This window comes from Mauremys reevesii, linkage group 16 (genome assembly GCF_016161935.1).
Source record: "Mauremys reevesii isolate NIE-2019 linkage group 16, ASM1616193v1, whole genome shotgun sequence".
Classification (NCBI taxonomy): domain Eukaryota; kingdom Metazoa; phylum Chordata; order Testudines; family Geoemydidae; genus Mauremys; species Mauremys reevesii.
The window spans coordinates 7,730,295-7,745,175 of NC_052638.1; the positions used below are offsets into that span (position 1 = coordinate 7,730,295).

The following is a 14,881-nucleotide window of genomic DNA, read 5'->3' on the forward strand; positions in this document are numbered from 1 at the left end:
AGCAACAGGTGCAACTCCCTTGTGGAACCTCCTCTACACATGACACAGGGTCATGAAGGCTCCTGCTGGCGTGATGTCAGAAGATTGCAGACAGGGAGGAGGGCTGTGAGGGAGAAATAGGATGGTGTGTTGCTTGCTGGCCTCTCATCAGGGAACAGAAATTGAGTTGACCAGTCACACAGCTTGAACCTCAAAGGTCCATAAAGACTATTTGCTCCAAAATCACTACCGAGGCCTGCATGTATAAAATACCAGATCTGTTGTTGGCTGAGCCGTGAACAAAAAAGAGTATCAAATCTGAGTCCGGGTCTACACTTCAGACCTATTTCGGTATAAGTACGTCACTTGGGCTGTGAAAGATCCACACTCCTGAGCAGTGTAGTTATACTGACCTAACCCCCCCTGTAGACAGCACTATGTCAACAGGAGAGCTTCTCCCGGCGACCGAGCTGCCACCTCTCAGGGAGGTGGAGTAGCTACACCAGCAGGAGAAGCTCTCCCGTCGGCAGAGTAATGTCTTCACTAAAGTGCTACAGGCGCGGCTCAGCTGCACTGCTGTAGCACTGTACGTGAAGACAAGCCCTAATAATCTGTTCACAATGGATAGATCAGAGAGGTCCAGATACATCAGGGCCAGAGCCTCAGTGAGTGAAAACTGGCCTGGCTCCATTGATTTAGTCCAGCAGTCTTCACTTCCTTGTTTGCTGGAGGATCAGAGTGGGACAGAACATCACAAGAGGCTGTGAGTTAAGGTGCAACTTTCTCAGCCCTTAGTCGAGACAGTCTATGACTCAACACTCCCTGCCTCCTCTCCTGAGGGCTGGGAGAACCGCAGCCCAGGTTTCAGTCTGCTGGAAGGTAACTACCCCAACCCCAGATTTCCAGTCTCCCAAAGGACGCTCCACCAAAACCAGGCCTCATATTTCTAATCTAAAAAAGCAGCAGAAAATAACTTCTTTTTTTCTTGAAAGAGGTGAAATTCCTTGTCTTTCTGCATCATATAGGACCAATATAAACCAAAAACAAAACATGTTTTCCTTTTGCAGATCACTTTAAAACACATTCTTGTCCTAGCTTAATGGATCTTTTGTTTTCCAGGTCCCTAAGACCACCCACAATGAAAGAGCAGAAACCCCTGTAGTCCAGTTTACCAAATAGGTTTATTAGAATTGGAAAAATAGATTGAGAAGTATCAAGTGAAATGCCAAACTGCAAATAGTTGACAGCATTAAGAAGATCTATTGTTAGAAAGTCACTGGATTTCACCACAGGGGGATTTTATTTTTCTTTTAGACCTAAGGACAAAGGTTTTCCAGTAACAATGTGATCACAGCTAGTGAGCCGGTGACATTAATCTGACACTGAACAGCCTTAAGCTCAGCCTGTGGTTAAAAAACCAATAAAACAGATTACTAGAACCCCCTGTGCTGTGAGTGACTGGTGAGTGAAAGGATTTCATCTTTACCAGGGTCAAAATTATGCAGTGCTGCTTCTAGAGCTGGCAGACAATCGTTTCTACCTTTGGTCTTAATTCCAGGGAGCTCTAATAAAAAGGACGCTAAAGGTAGGTTAGCCGCGGTCAGTACCAAGGTAAATGAACTGGCCCGGTTGAGGGATTCACCTGTTGGAAAAATGAAAATGAGGGATAATTTTTTGAGACAGAAAAGCCATGTGTTTCACAGCCCCACTGGTGACTGTCAGCCTTTGGTTGCTTAGCTGCGCACTGGCCTGTACAGTATGTCTGTTTTGTCTCTCTGGGTGCAGCTCCTATGTCATTAACGACAATCGGCAGAGAAGGCTCTTCCCTGCCCACCCTCTGCAGTAGCACAGACAGTTCTGCTTCCTTTTTCCTCTTGCTGCCGTGCCACAGCAGAGGAAACACTGAGATTAACCACAGAGGCAGACACTCAGTTCAAAAGTTTCTAAACTGGTCTAAGCTAGGAAAACGATCTGTCGCAAGGACATCACCAATCAGTGGTGTTGAACTAATGCTGAAAATGGTCCAGATACATCAGGGCCAGATCCTCAGTGAGTGAAAACTGGCCTAGCTCCATTGATTTAGTCCAGCAGTCTCCACTTCCTTGTTTGCTGGAGGATCGGAGTGGGACAGAACATCACAAGAGGCTGTGAGTAGCCACAGACAAAGCACTTCCCATACCATTTCAGAAGCCATCACGGTTTCTAAAACCGTGCTGAACCTGGTTTGTCGTTGGCTACAATTGCAGTTTAAACCAAATTCAGCTCCCTTTTAGCTGCACCTGTTGCTGATATCCATTGTCAGCATGGAATATTATTATTCCTTGCTAACAGTTTTTGTCAGCAACAGGGACTAGTATAGACAAGACCTAATGCTGGAGGTGAGAGGTCCAGTGACTTCCATATATTAAAATCTGTTGCAAAACCTGGACTGTATTCCTGGTGCTTGTATTTCAGATTCAAGTAATCTTCCTCCTCCCACCAGGTAGAGATGTAAGAATTCTTGAGCTGCCTTAATATGGCATCCTGTTACTAAAGGTGGACCGAGATGCAAAATTTTGACCCAGTGTTCAATCACCCCCAAATCAGAGGCTTTAGGATCTGTGGTTTAGTTTTGGACTATTGTAGAGACAGGAACCAGACAGAAATTTCAGAGTTGGTTCAGATTCTAAACATCCACAAAGTTCAGACATAATCAGACACTGGGTTTTGGCTCAGACCCATCTATTCTTATAGAGGTGGCCTTTAGGTATTTAGATTAGGTATTTTTTACATATGCATCTATGTCCTCGAGTAATCTTATTTAGCATGTGCACACTAGAACCTTCGTTTACATTTTTCTCTGTATAGCCTTTCAACCATAGCAAGATACCTCATTGTGATACTGACACCTAGTAGACACAGGAGGAACAGACAGTACAGATCGCTGTCCTGGACTGGTAGATCCTATATAACTACCACCTAGCTAATGATCATTCCTTATCAGTGGTGTCTGTCAGCGATGTGAGAAAAATAACTTTTAAATCCACAGTGTGCATATAGTTTGGAGCATTTCAAGCTGCCTGCTATTTGAGTATTTATTAAAGGAGCAGACAGTATACTCGAAGTGTGTGATATATCTTGTTTGTGTGATGTTTTTAGTTCAACCATCTTAAGATGACCACTAGAGGTCCTGTGCCTATACTAGGATTCTAAGATGCAGTAAATCATCTTCCATTGAACCTTTCATAGGCACAATTTCACCCACTTTTGGAGGGGAAAAATATACATCTAATTCATTTTAATAGAGGGAAAATCTACTAGAAGTGCTTTGCATTCAACAATTTGCGGGTCATGCACTGGGAAGAAAGCTTCATAAAAGGTGAAAACCATATTTCAGTTGTGCTGCAACATTTCTGAGGCCTCATTCAAGATTTCCAGGTCTCTTTATTTAGTCTCTCAGGAGTCCTGCGCTAGTTTCTCTGAGGGGTAATAGATGTTCTGTTGTAAGGAGTCTTGTATGAGTCAACAGTTATTTGCCTACTGGCATGAGGAAGTTCATCTTAGCACTGGGTTGCTTGATATCTCTTGAAAAATTATATGTGTCAGGATCATTATTTACTGAAGTGACAAGAATGTCTTTTTCTTGATAAGTGGTCTTGGATCGAACAGTCTAGATTGCTTACTAGTCCCTGGCTACTTTATAACTATTTGGTTGCTTTGGTTGAAATCAAGTGTTGTAACTTCCCCATTGATCAGTAACCTGTTTTTCCATGATCTTCATCCATTTGTCTCATTTCTTTGTCATCTGATGACTCAGATGGACTTGGGGTGACATTGTTTTGATAAAGTGACACTTGTCATACATGGTTTAGATCTATAATATCATACTGAATGATTCACAATTTGTTTAATGAGTGTCTTGGATACAGATTCTCCATGAGTCACACCATTCCTTTTCTTTGTGACCGCAATGAGTTGTGTACTGTCATATAAAGCTTAAATTCTCTGTAAACCAATGGAAGTTTTGAACTTGAAATGAGTGTCAGTTGTTTGGTGTGATTTTCATAGAATCATAGAATATCAGGGTTGGAAGGGACCTCAGAAGGTCATCTAGTCCAACCCCCTGCTCAAAGCAGGACCAAACCCAACTAAATCATCCCAGCCAGGGCTTTGTCAAGCCTGACCTTAAAAACCTCTAAGGAAGGAGATTCCACCACCTCCCTAGGTAACTCATTCCAGTGCTTCATTTTGTAATGAATGTCAAAGTGAACAAGTACTTTTCTAGCATAGACCCAGCAGCTGACTGCTGCTGCTATTAAATATTCATATCTGTCACATATTGAGCATTTTTAGGTGAAGATGAATGCATGATGGCCACTGGATACCTGGTTATAAAAGTAGAACTGGTTGAAAAACAAACAAACAATACGGAAAATGTTCCCAAATCTCCCCACTCGTTTTCACCAACAGTGAGATCCTTCAAGGTGTTTAGTACCTTCCAACAGAGGATTTCAAAGCACTTTGCAGATATTAATGAATCAAACTCATAACAACCCTATGAGATATGGTAATATTGTTCTCCATATTACATGTGAGGGGCAACTGAGGCATGTCAAAGTTAAATGACTTGTTCAAGGTCACAAAGAAAGGATGTGGCATAACTGGGAACAGAACTTGGATTCTAAAGAGTTCCTGTACTTTGGTGGAGAGACCAGTATAAATATCTAGATGTACAGATAGATAGGCAGGAACTAGGTCCCCGGACTCTGATCTTGATACGTTTTTCTTTTCCTTGCTTCCTTGCCATTGTCAGTGTTCCCAATTGGCTGATGCACTAAAACAGAGTCCATTAATGCACTGAGTGAGCACAACGCGAATTTTGTTTTATCTGAGAGTGATTAAAAAAATCAGTGAAATTTATCCTTCACGGAGTATTTGAGCTGTTTGAGTAATCATAAGTCTTATTCTTTGATGCTCCCTCTCTCTGCTTGAGCCTGTCTCATAACCAGTTCCCGCAGCTTCTTAAAGGTAATCATCTCACTGATCTTTGACACAGTTTAATAAAAATACTTTTGAGGCTAAGTGTGAAAAATCTTCTAGCTCTCTCTAAAAAACCAAAATGCTTCTCATGAAGGTGTAAAATAGGACACAGATAGAACTGTATTCATTCTTTCTCTGTCACAGGATCCTGCATATGTCCCAGTAGCATGTTTTATATTTATTTATATTAGGGCTGTCAAGCAATTAAAAAAATTAATCGTGATTAATTGCGCTGTTAAACAACAATAGAATATCATTTTTTAAAAATATTTTTGGATGTTTACTACATTTTCAAATATTGATTTCAGTTACAACACAGAATACAAAGTGTACAGTGCTCACTTTATATTTATTTGTGATTACACATATTTGCACTGTAAAAAACAAAAAAAAATTATTTTTCAATTCACTTCATACAAGTACTATAGTGAAATCTCTTGATCATGAAAGTTGAACTTACAAATGTAGAATTATGTACAAAAAATCTGCATTCAAAAATAAAACAATGTAAAACTCTAGAGCCTACAAGTCCACTCAGTCCTCCTTCTTGGTCAGCCACTCACTCAGACAAACTAGGTTGGTTACAATTTGCAGGAGATAATGTTGCCGCCTTCTTGTTTACAATGTCATCTGAAAGTGAGAACAGGCATTCAGATGGCACTGTTGTAGCTGGTGTTGCAAGATATTTGCCAGATGCGCTAAAGATTCATATGTCCCTTCATGTTTCAACCACCATTCCAGAGGACATGCGTCCATGCTGATGATGAATTCTGCTTGAGAATGATCCAAAGCAGTGCAGAACAACACATGTTCATTTTCATCATCTGAGTCAGATGCCAGCAGCAGAAGGTTGATTTTCTTTTTTTGGTGCTTTGGGTTCTGTAGTTGCTGGAGTGTTGCTTTTTTAAAACTTCTAAAATCATGCTCCGCACCTCATCCCTCTCAGATTTTGGAAGGCACTTCAGATTCTTAAACCTTGAGTTGAGTGCTGTAGCTAGTTTTAGAAATCTCACATCAGTACCTTCTTTGTGTTTTGTCAAATCCGCTGTGAAAGTGTTCTTAAAACGAACATGTGCTGTGTCATCATCCGAGACTGTTATAATATGAAATATATGCAGAATGCAGATAAAACAGAGCAGGAGCCATAACAATTCTCCCCCCAAGGGGAGATTATTTTTTTAACGAGCATCATCATCATGGAAGCATGTCCTCTGGATTGGTGGCTGAAGCATGAAGGGGCATACAAATGTTTAGCATATCTGACACATAAATAACTTGCAATGCTGGCTACAAGAGTGCCATACAAACACCTATTCTCACTTTCAGGTGACATTGTAAATAAGACGTAGTGTCCCGTCAATGTAAACAAACTTGTTTGTCTTAGCGATTGGCAGAATAAGAAGTAGGACTGAATGGACTTGTAGGCTCTAAATTTTATACTGTTTTGTTTTTGACTGCAGTTATGTAACCAAAAAATAATCTGCATTTGTAAGTTACACTTTCACGATAAAGAGATTGCACTTCAGTACTTGTATGAGGTGAACTGAAAAATACTATTTCTTTTGTTTATCATTTTTACTGTGCATATATTTGTAATAAAAATAATATAAAGTGAGCACTGTACACTTTGTATTCTGGGTTGTAACTGAACTCAATATTGAAAATGTAAAAAAAAATAAAAAATATTTAATAAATTTTAATTGGCATTCTATTGTTATAAGTGTGATTAATTGCAATTAATTTTTTAATCATGATTAATTTTTGAGTTAATCACGTGAGTTAACTGCGATTAATTGACAGCCCTAATTTATATACTTAATAGAGGAAGCTGGTCTTGTGGTTAAGGCACTGGATAGGGACTCAGTAGATGTGGGTTAAGTTTCCAGCTGCCATAGATATGAGCAAATCATGTAATCATTCCGTGCCTCACTTTCCCATCTATAAAATAGGGCTAATAGTACTTCCTTTGTCTTTCTTGTCTGTTTTGCTTGTAAGCTCTTTAGGGCAGGGACTCTCTCCCATTCCATTTGTAGCATTCTGTGCCTAACACAACAGAGCTGTTTGATCTTGGTTAGAGCTTTCATTGCTACAGTAATACAAATGCTGTGTTTGTATTCAAGCACAGTGCAACAAAACACACGATAGTAAAGCTAAATTTAAAAAAATCACTTTCATGTATACAGTCAAAACGAGCCACAGGATCTGCCACAAGGACAAACCTGATAGCTTTTAGGCAAACCGCACTAGAACTAGGTAATCTTTGGCCACTCACCCTGACACTTTAACTAGATCATTTTCTGCTAGCCATTTTTTCTTTTCCAAATTCAGGGCATTATCTCTGACCCTGCAGAAATTCTGGTTCATGCTTTTGCTCTACTGCCACTGAAGCATTGCATTCATTTCTTTCTCGGTTTCCCTGCCTTGTCAGGTTTTCCAAGACAGTCTTTTCAGAACACTGCAAAATGCATTACCCCTCCCTTTCCCCTGCTCAAGACCTCACCCTTCTCACGTGGTGTCTTTATTTAGGCAGTTACTTTAGCTACCTGTGAACTTGAAGACACAATTTACATTTGTATTACTTCTATTCAAAATCCTCCATACTTCAGTTCCTTCAAATTTGTGCATATCTTCTTGCCTGTGCATCACACTCTGTGTTTTAAAAATCTTCTTTTCCTTTAGTTATTTTTAGATTCATGGCTGCAAGGCTCTGTTGGGTTTGGTTTTCATCTTGTACAGCACTGTGAAAGCTACTTTATAAGTCAATAAGTGACAATATTCTACAATTATTTAGATAGCTCAAATAGGTACTAATAAGCATATTTATTGTTAAAGTGGGAAAGTGCGCAGAATTCTGTATATATAGAACAGACTTTGGAATTTGTGCCTGAGCGTGTATTGTTGATTATTTATTTAATCTCTTCCATGCGTAACTTTTACTTCATGTAAACACACTCCTGTTAAATTGCTATGCCATCTTAGCCATAGAGGACCTGTTCTAAGGCCCATTTAAATCAGTGGATTTTAATGGGTTTTGAATCTAGTCTTTCCAGCCCAGGTTTGACCTTTGTTATAGAGATATAATACATATTGACTTCTTTTGAAGGTGCAGCCGTAGTGTATTTAAGGGCAAAATTAGTTCATAGAGTCTTGCAGAGAAGGGCAACAAAAATGATTAGTGATATGGACCACTGATGAGGAGAAATTTAAAAACGGAGACTGTTCAGTTTAGAAAAGGGACAACTGGGGCGGATATGAAGAGATCTATAAAATCATGAATGGTGTGAAGATAGTGAATAGGGAAGTGTTATTTACCCTTTCACGTAACACAGGAACTAGGGGTCACCTTATAAAATTAACAGGCAGCAGATTTAAAACAAACAAAAGGAAAAAGTTCTTTACACAACGCACAGTCAACACGTGGGACTCTTTGCTATGGGATGCTGTGGTTAAGCACTGGAATAAATTGCCTAGAGAGGTTGTGGAATCTGCATCATTGGAGATTTTTAAGCGCAGGTTAGACACACACCTGTCAGGGATGGTCTAGATAATACTTAGTCCTGCCAGGAGTGCAGGGGACTGGACTAGATGAGCTCTCGAGGTCCCTTCCAGTCCTATGATTCTATATTGTGAAGGCCAAAAGTATAACTGGGTTCAAAGAAGAATTAGATAAGTCCATGGAGGATAGGTCCATCGATGGCTATTAGCCAGGATGGTCAAGGATGGAACTCCATGCTCTGGGTCTCCCCAAACCTGCAACTGCCAGAAGCTGGGACTGGATAACACAGAATGGATCACTTGAAATTGCCCTGTTCTGTTCATTCTCTCTGAAGTATCTGGCACTGGCCACTGTCAGAGACAGGAAACCTGGCCAGGTGGACCATTGGTCTGACCCAGTATGGCCGTTTGTATGTTCTGATGGGAGTGTCACACAGAGATTCAGTACTTTCTCAGGCAATTAAGAAACTGAGGCCTGTTAGGAAAATATTAACTTCCTCAACCCACTTACACACACATGGATATCTTCAAGGTATTTAGTAGTGATACCCCAGGTTCCCACAGAACCCCTCCCTCCAAAGTGTTTAAAATCAGCTGAACTTTAAATTCCTTTCTTGGTAGGTTGTAACATCTGCCAGGAAAGTAGGTGAGTTGCAGCCACAGCAGACTACCAAAGCCTTTTCTCTGAGTGCCCAGACATTCAGAATTGCTAGAGGACAGATCTCTTTCTTATCTCCCCAAGGGCATTTGTGTTAATTTGAAAATAAATGTAGAGGCATTCTCCCCAAACACATGTGACACAAAAAGACAGATTGCATATTCTGGTGGGCGTGAAGGATGACTTTAAAGTGCGTCAGGTAAGAGTCTTTAAGGAAATGAAAAGAGGGGGTTGTACTTTTTCAACACAGCAGGATGTTTGCTTTTCCTCAAAGAAGGACTGTTACTTTCAAAAATACATTTGACCAACTCTGCAAACCAGTGTACGAGAACTACTGTTTTATAATATTTGCATTCTTGTAAACATGTGGGCTTGAATAATAAAGGACATATGCAGTTAGTGAAAATATGTTGGAGTCTCTATGGTGCAAATTTATCTTTTGCTAAGCCTGATATTAATTCATTTTTTGACTGCAAGGCATCCTTATACAATGAGGAGGCCAGCGACGACTCACATGAGTTGTTTCGGTACCAAGTCACTGGAATGTCTTGTATCTAAAATTTACATCCAGTACGGTGCAGTGAGGTTTCAGATCTCTATTCGGTGAATTAGCTTCCTTTAGAACTATCAGCTGCAAGAGGCATGATATCATAAAACCCGTGCAAAACACGGAGTGTTGTTTGTTTTACCTCGAAGTCTGTTGAAATCAGCTGAGGGCAGAATTTGGTTCTTGATTTCCTATAATCAATTTTGTGCGTGTGTTTGGTTTTGGTCTTGCAAGCAGAGTGGCCCCAAACAAATGTGTGGGATTCACTGAGGCTCACCTAGACTGACCTTTGACCAAGGCTAACCAAGGAGGGAGTTTGTCGTATATTGTGGGCTGACCTGCCTTAGAGGGTTTGTAGAGATACTGCTTAGCCATTCATTGTGAGCCATAACTAATTTATGGGTTATCTATTTCCCCACATAATCACATTTCTCACATACCAGGTGTATGTGCAAATGAACCGTGTGCACGTTTAGGATGTCCAACAACCTCCTCCCAGGTTGCAACGTTAATGTTCAGGCTGCGGCTGTTGGTGCAAAAGACTGTTATATACAGCAGCCCTTATTCTCAGAGACGAAGTATGTTAAACACCTGTATGATGACTACGTTTTCCTCTTGCATAAGAAGCAAGAATCCCCAAGACTGCTCCTGAACCTGAGTTTCCTGCATGGTTGTGCAGTGCACTACTGACTGATACGCTGAGACATGCTCATTTTATTTTATTATGATAATTATTATCTATTATTTAAATTAAATAGCGCCCCAGTAGCAATCTAGGCCCCAGAGTGCTAAGTGCATTCTGTAGCTGAGATACAAGAGACAAGAACAGATTTTAAAATGTTTATTAAAGCTAATGTTAAAATGATCTAATACACAGGTTAAGGAAAGAGTGTCTATACATCTAGGTATAATGCTTAAATTATCCAAAAGTACAAAGTTTGGTTTAAAAGTCATACAATAAATATAGTACATAATCTGCAATATCCCCAATTTAGGTTAATAAATGTAATGATACAGTTTAGATATTAGCATCCAAATATTCGGATACATCACTCATAAAAGGTTATACTCAGAGTAGCTTGTGGAAAGTAAATATAGCAATGAGTGTAGATTGTCCCTCAGTCATTGAGAATTTAGGCTAGGTTGTCCCTCAGTAAATACAATCCCTCAGAGAAGTATTTCAGTTACTTTCCCGACTTTGCTTCTCAATGGCACTCCAGCTCATCTCTCCTGGTATTGCCGATGTCCGGTGATGTGTTCTAAATAGATGTCCCGAGACCACCTGATGGCGTCCTACACCACGAGTTGCCGAGATACAGCAGACAATATTAAAGCTCTCTCTGAAGTACTGTTATTTTACATAGTAAATTACTCTGATTCCGTTTAACTTTTTTTAAACCTTACGTGGAGGCTTGTGTGTGTGTGTGTGTGTGTGAGGACGAAGGGCAAAGAACATTTTCTTTCTGATTATCTGTTTTTGTTCCTGATGCCATTTACTCATTTTTCTTTAGGAGGACGCTACGCTCCCAGGAGGACAGTATAGAGGATTTAATTGTGCCATCCCCAGTTGCATCTCCAGTGAGAGCCTCACCTGGCCAGTCCAACCTACAGAGAAAAAAGTGAGTTGGGTATACTGCTAGAATGAGAGGCCCAGATTCATGAATCAGTGTAGTTATTAGTATTTCATATTTTGGTGCATAGATACAAAGGTGACTAGTACCTTAGAAATACCTAAGATGCAATAGAGAAATGGATAGCTGGATGGATGGATATCTAGCGCTGATGAGTAAGATGTTTCAGCGCAGTGAGTAAGGAAATATGCTGTTACCAGAGTTGAAACTGTTCCTGTTATTCTTCATGCACTGCGATGAAAAATGTTCTCCTAGATTTTGGTGGCCTAAAACTTTTGCATCAAAAACCAGAGACTGTATAAGTAGTGAAAGGAGAATCTAATTTTGAATCAAAGATTTGAGAACTCATTTAAAAGCTGCATTTAATATCTAGTCTATTTTCTAATACAGATTCATATTTAAGGTAGATTTTTAAAAAAATATATACCATTGTCAAGTGCTGCCAGATTTGTAGACATCACTGAAAGATTTGGCTTAGCTTGCAGAGAAGGTGGCTGCATTTTAATTTGAACAGTATTACAGATATGCGGTGCTGCCAACTTGTATTCGTTGTTCAGAAACGTCTTGTTTCTCCTTTCTGGAATGAGAGGGCATTTTACATCATGTGTACTCAGTCCTGGACTTCTTTACCGTGTTCCACGAATGCAACAGTCCTGAGAGGAACCTCTCCCATTGAGTGCTTGTCTTTGTTAAAAACTTGGATCATGCGAGACCATGGCCTTGAGGAGTCGCTTGAACTAACACAATGTTCAACATGATTTAGCAATCCATGTAGACAGAAATTGTTGTGTCAGCTGATCTTGAATAAAGCCTATTAGGACCTTAGCGTTAACGAAACCCAGTTGATATGCAGCTAAACATGACTTGTCTCTGTCTACACTGAGGTTAAACATGACTTTGCAATCATATTACTTAACACAACCTAACTTTAACCTGACCTAATTTTTTAGTCAAGACAAGCCATGAGAGACTGAAAGGGGAATTCAGAGCCTACATGTTCGTAGGCTTCCCCTACAGCTCCATCCAGTGGTTCTCAACCAAAGCCCTCTCCTGGTATGACAGAGCATGGCGAGTGATGGCAGAAAGTAGCATGTGTTCTTAATAATTACCAAGTCATTTCTAGCACTGTCTGCCCTTTGAAGCAAACATACTGTATGACCTCGTGACACTGTAAGCACCTAGAGGATAATACAGTGATAAATAATAGCCAACATGATTTGTCAAGAACAAATCATGCCAAAACAACCTAATTTCCTTCTTTGACAGGGTTACTGGCTTAGCAGATAGGGGGAAAGCAGTATGTGTGATGTACCTTGATTTTAGTAAGGCTTTTGACGCAGTCCCACATGACATTCTCATAAACAAACTAGAGAAATGTGGCCTAGATGAAATTATTGTAAGGTGGGTACAACTGGTTCAAAGACCGTACCCAAAGAGTAGTTATCAAACTGGGAGGATGTATCTAGTGGGGTCACACCAGCGTCTGTCCTGGGTCCAATACTGTTCAGTTTTTTCACCAGTGATTTGGATAAGGGAGTGGAGAGTGTTCTTATGAAAGTTGCAGATGACATCAAGCTGGGAGGGATTGCAAGCACTTTGGAGGACAGTACGAGAATTCAAAATGGCCTTGATAAATTGGAGAATTTGTCTGAAATCAACAAGGTGAAATTCAATAAAGACAAATGCACAGTATTACATTTAGGAAGGAAAAATCAAAGGCATATATACAAAATGGGGATTAACCAGGGTGGATTGTTTTAAATCAAAGCAATTTAAATAACTGATTTTAATCATGTTTTAAATCAGCAAGCAGGAAATGGTGATTTAAATCTCGATTTTAATATGTTTTGCATTTGTACTTTTTAGTTATTTTCCTCAAGAAAGGTGGATTCTCATTGGTTGGTAACAATAAAAAAAGTTGATTGGCACCTAAATATAGTCCTTTCACTAAATTTGATGCTTCTTTTTGCAAACCAGGAGAATACACTATTTCCATATACATTTATTTAAGCAGTTATATAGCTGAATTTACATTTATTCTGGGTCTTATTTTTTACATTTTTATTATGTTAGAAAATGGTGAATAATGCATTTCTTATTTACTAAATGAATAATTTTTTACTTGTGGTGTGTGTGGGAATTTGAATGCAATTAAAAATGAAAAAACCCCTTGCATTTTAAAGTTGTTTTTAATTAGTTAAATAAAACTACTTTAACAGTGCTGAATACATAAGAAAAAAGTTTATGAAAACATGTTTTGCATTTAAAACTGATTTATTTAACAAAGGAAGTATTATCAGTAGTTAGTGAATTGAACTGATTGTGTCTTGTCCCTGTTGTCCTTTAAGATTTTAGAAATAGTCGGTCTCATCCTCTCACGCCTATTTTTTATTCATATATTAGAAGAGGAAAACAAGCTTTCCTGTTTTTCTCAACTTCTTACTGGTTTTAAACTTTGAATGAACTATCATTGAATTGGACTAATTAAATAAACTGAAATGAAGAAAATAGTCTCTCTCTCCTGCAGAAGAGGCTACTGCTGTTAAAAGCTGGTTTAGCACGTTAACAAACCCTGGCTCGAGGTGCTTAGCCAGTGGCTTCCGTCAGTTCAGTGGTTTGACTTTCTTTAAAACTTTGGCAGTAAACATATACTGCATAATTAAAAATAAATAAATTAAATGATTTCAATAGATTAGAGTAAGTTTAGGGCTAACATAGGTTGTCATAATTTCAAATTTAAGTTTAACCCCCCCCCTCTATTTTATTAAAATAAAATCTGATTTAAATAAAAAAAATGATTTTTTTAAAAAGAATCATCAACTTTTATCCATCTTGGGAATAACTGGCTCAGCAGTAGTACTGCAGAAAATGATCCAGGGGTTATAATGGATCACAAATTGAATATGAGCCAACAATGTGATTCAGTTGCAAGAAAGGCTAGCAGCAGGCATGAGATAACTGTTCCGCTGTGCTGTGTAAGGCCTCAGCTGGAGTACTGTGGTCAATTCTGTGTCTGTGCCACATTTTAAGAAAGATGGAAGCAAACTGGAGAGAGTTCAGAGAAGAGCAACAAAAATGTTAAAAGGTTTAGAAAATGTGATCTATGAGGAAAGAGTAAAATCTGGCCATGTTTAGTCTTGAGAAAAGAAGACTGAGGGGGGACGCGATAAGTCTTCAAATACCTTAAGGGCTGTTACAAAGAGGATGGTGATCAATTGTTCTCCATGTCCATGGAAGGTAGTTACAAGAAATAACCAGCTTAATCTGCAGCAAGGGAGATTTAGGTTAGGTATTAGGAAAAACTTTCTAACTGTTGCTCTAGTTAAGTAGTAGAACGGGTTACCACTACTTAGGCTGTAGAATCCCCATCACTGGAGGATTTTTAAGAAGAAGTTAGACCAGGGGTCGGCAACCTTTCAGAAGTGCTGTGCCGAGTCTTCATTTAGTCACTCTCATTTAAGGTTTCGCGTGCCAGTAACACATTTTAACCTTTTTAGAAGGTCTCTTTCTCTAAGTCTATAATATAGAACTAAACTATTGTTGTATGTAAAG

General features: G+C 39.3%; 1 protein-coding gene across 1 annotated transcript in view; it reads left to right on the plus strand.

Annotated features, from left to right (window-relative positions):
• Positions 1–14,881, plus strand: part of LOC120384656 (cyclic nucleotide-gated cation channel beta-1-like) — a 43,123-nt gene that overhangs the window by 2,042 nt on the left and 26,200 nt on the right. The window contains exon 2 of the mRNA XM_039503637.1: positions 11,210–11,317. Within this exon, the coding sequence (XP_039359571.1) occupies positions 11,210–11,317 (108 nt within the window). The remainder of the gene's footprint in view (positions 1–11,209; positions 11,318–14,881) is intronic.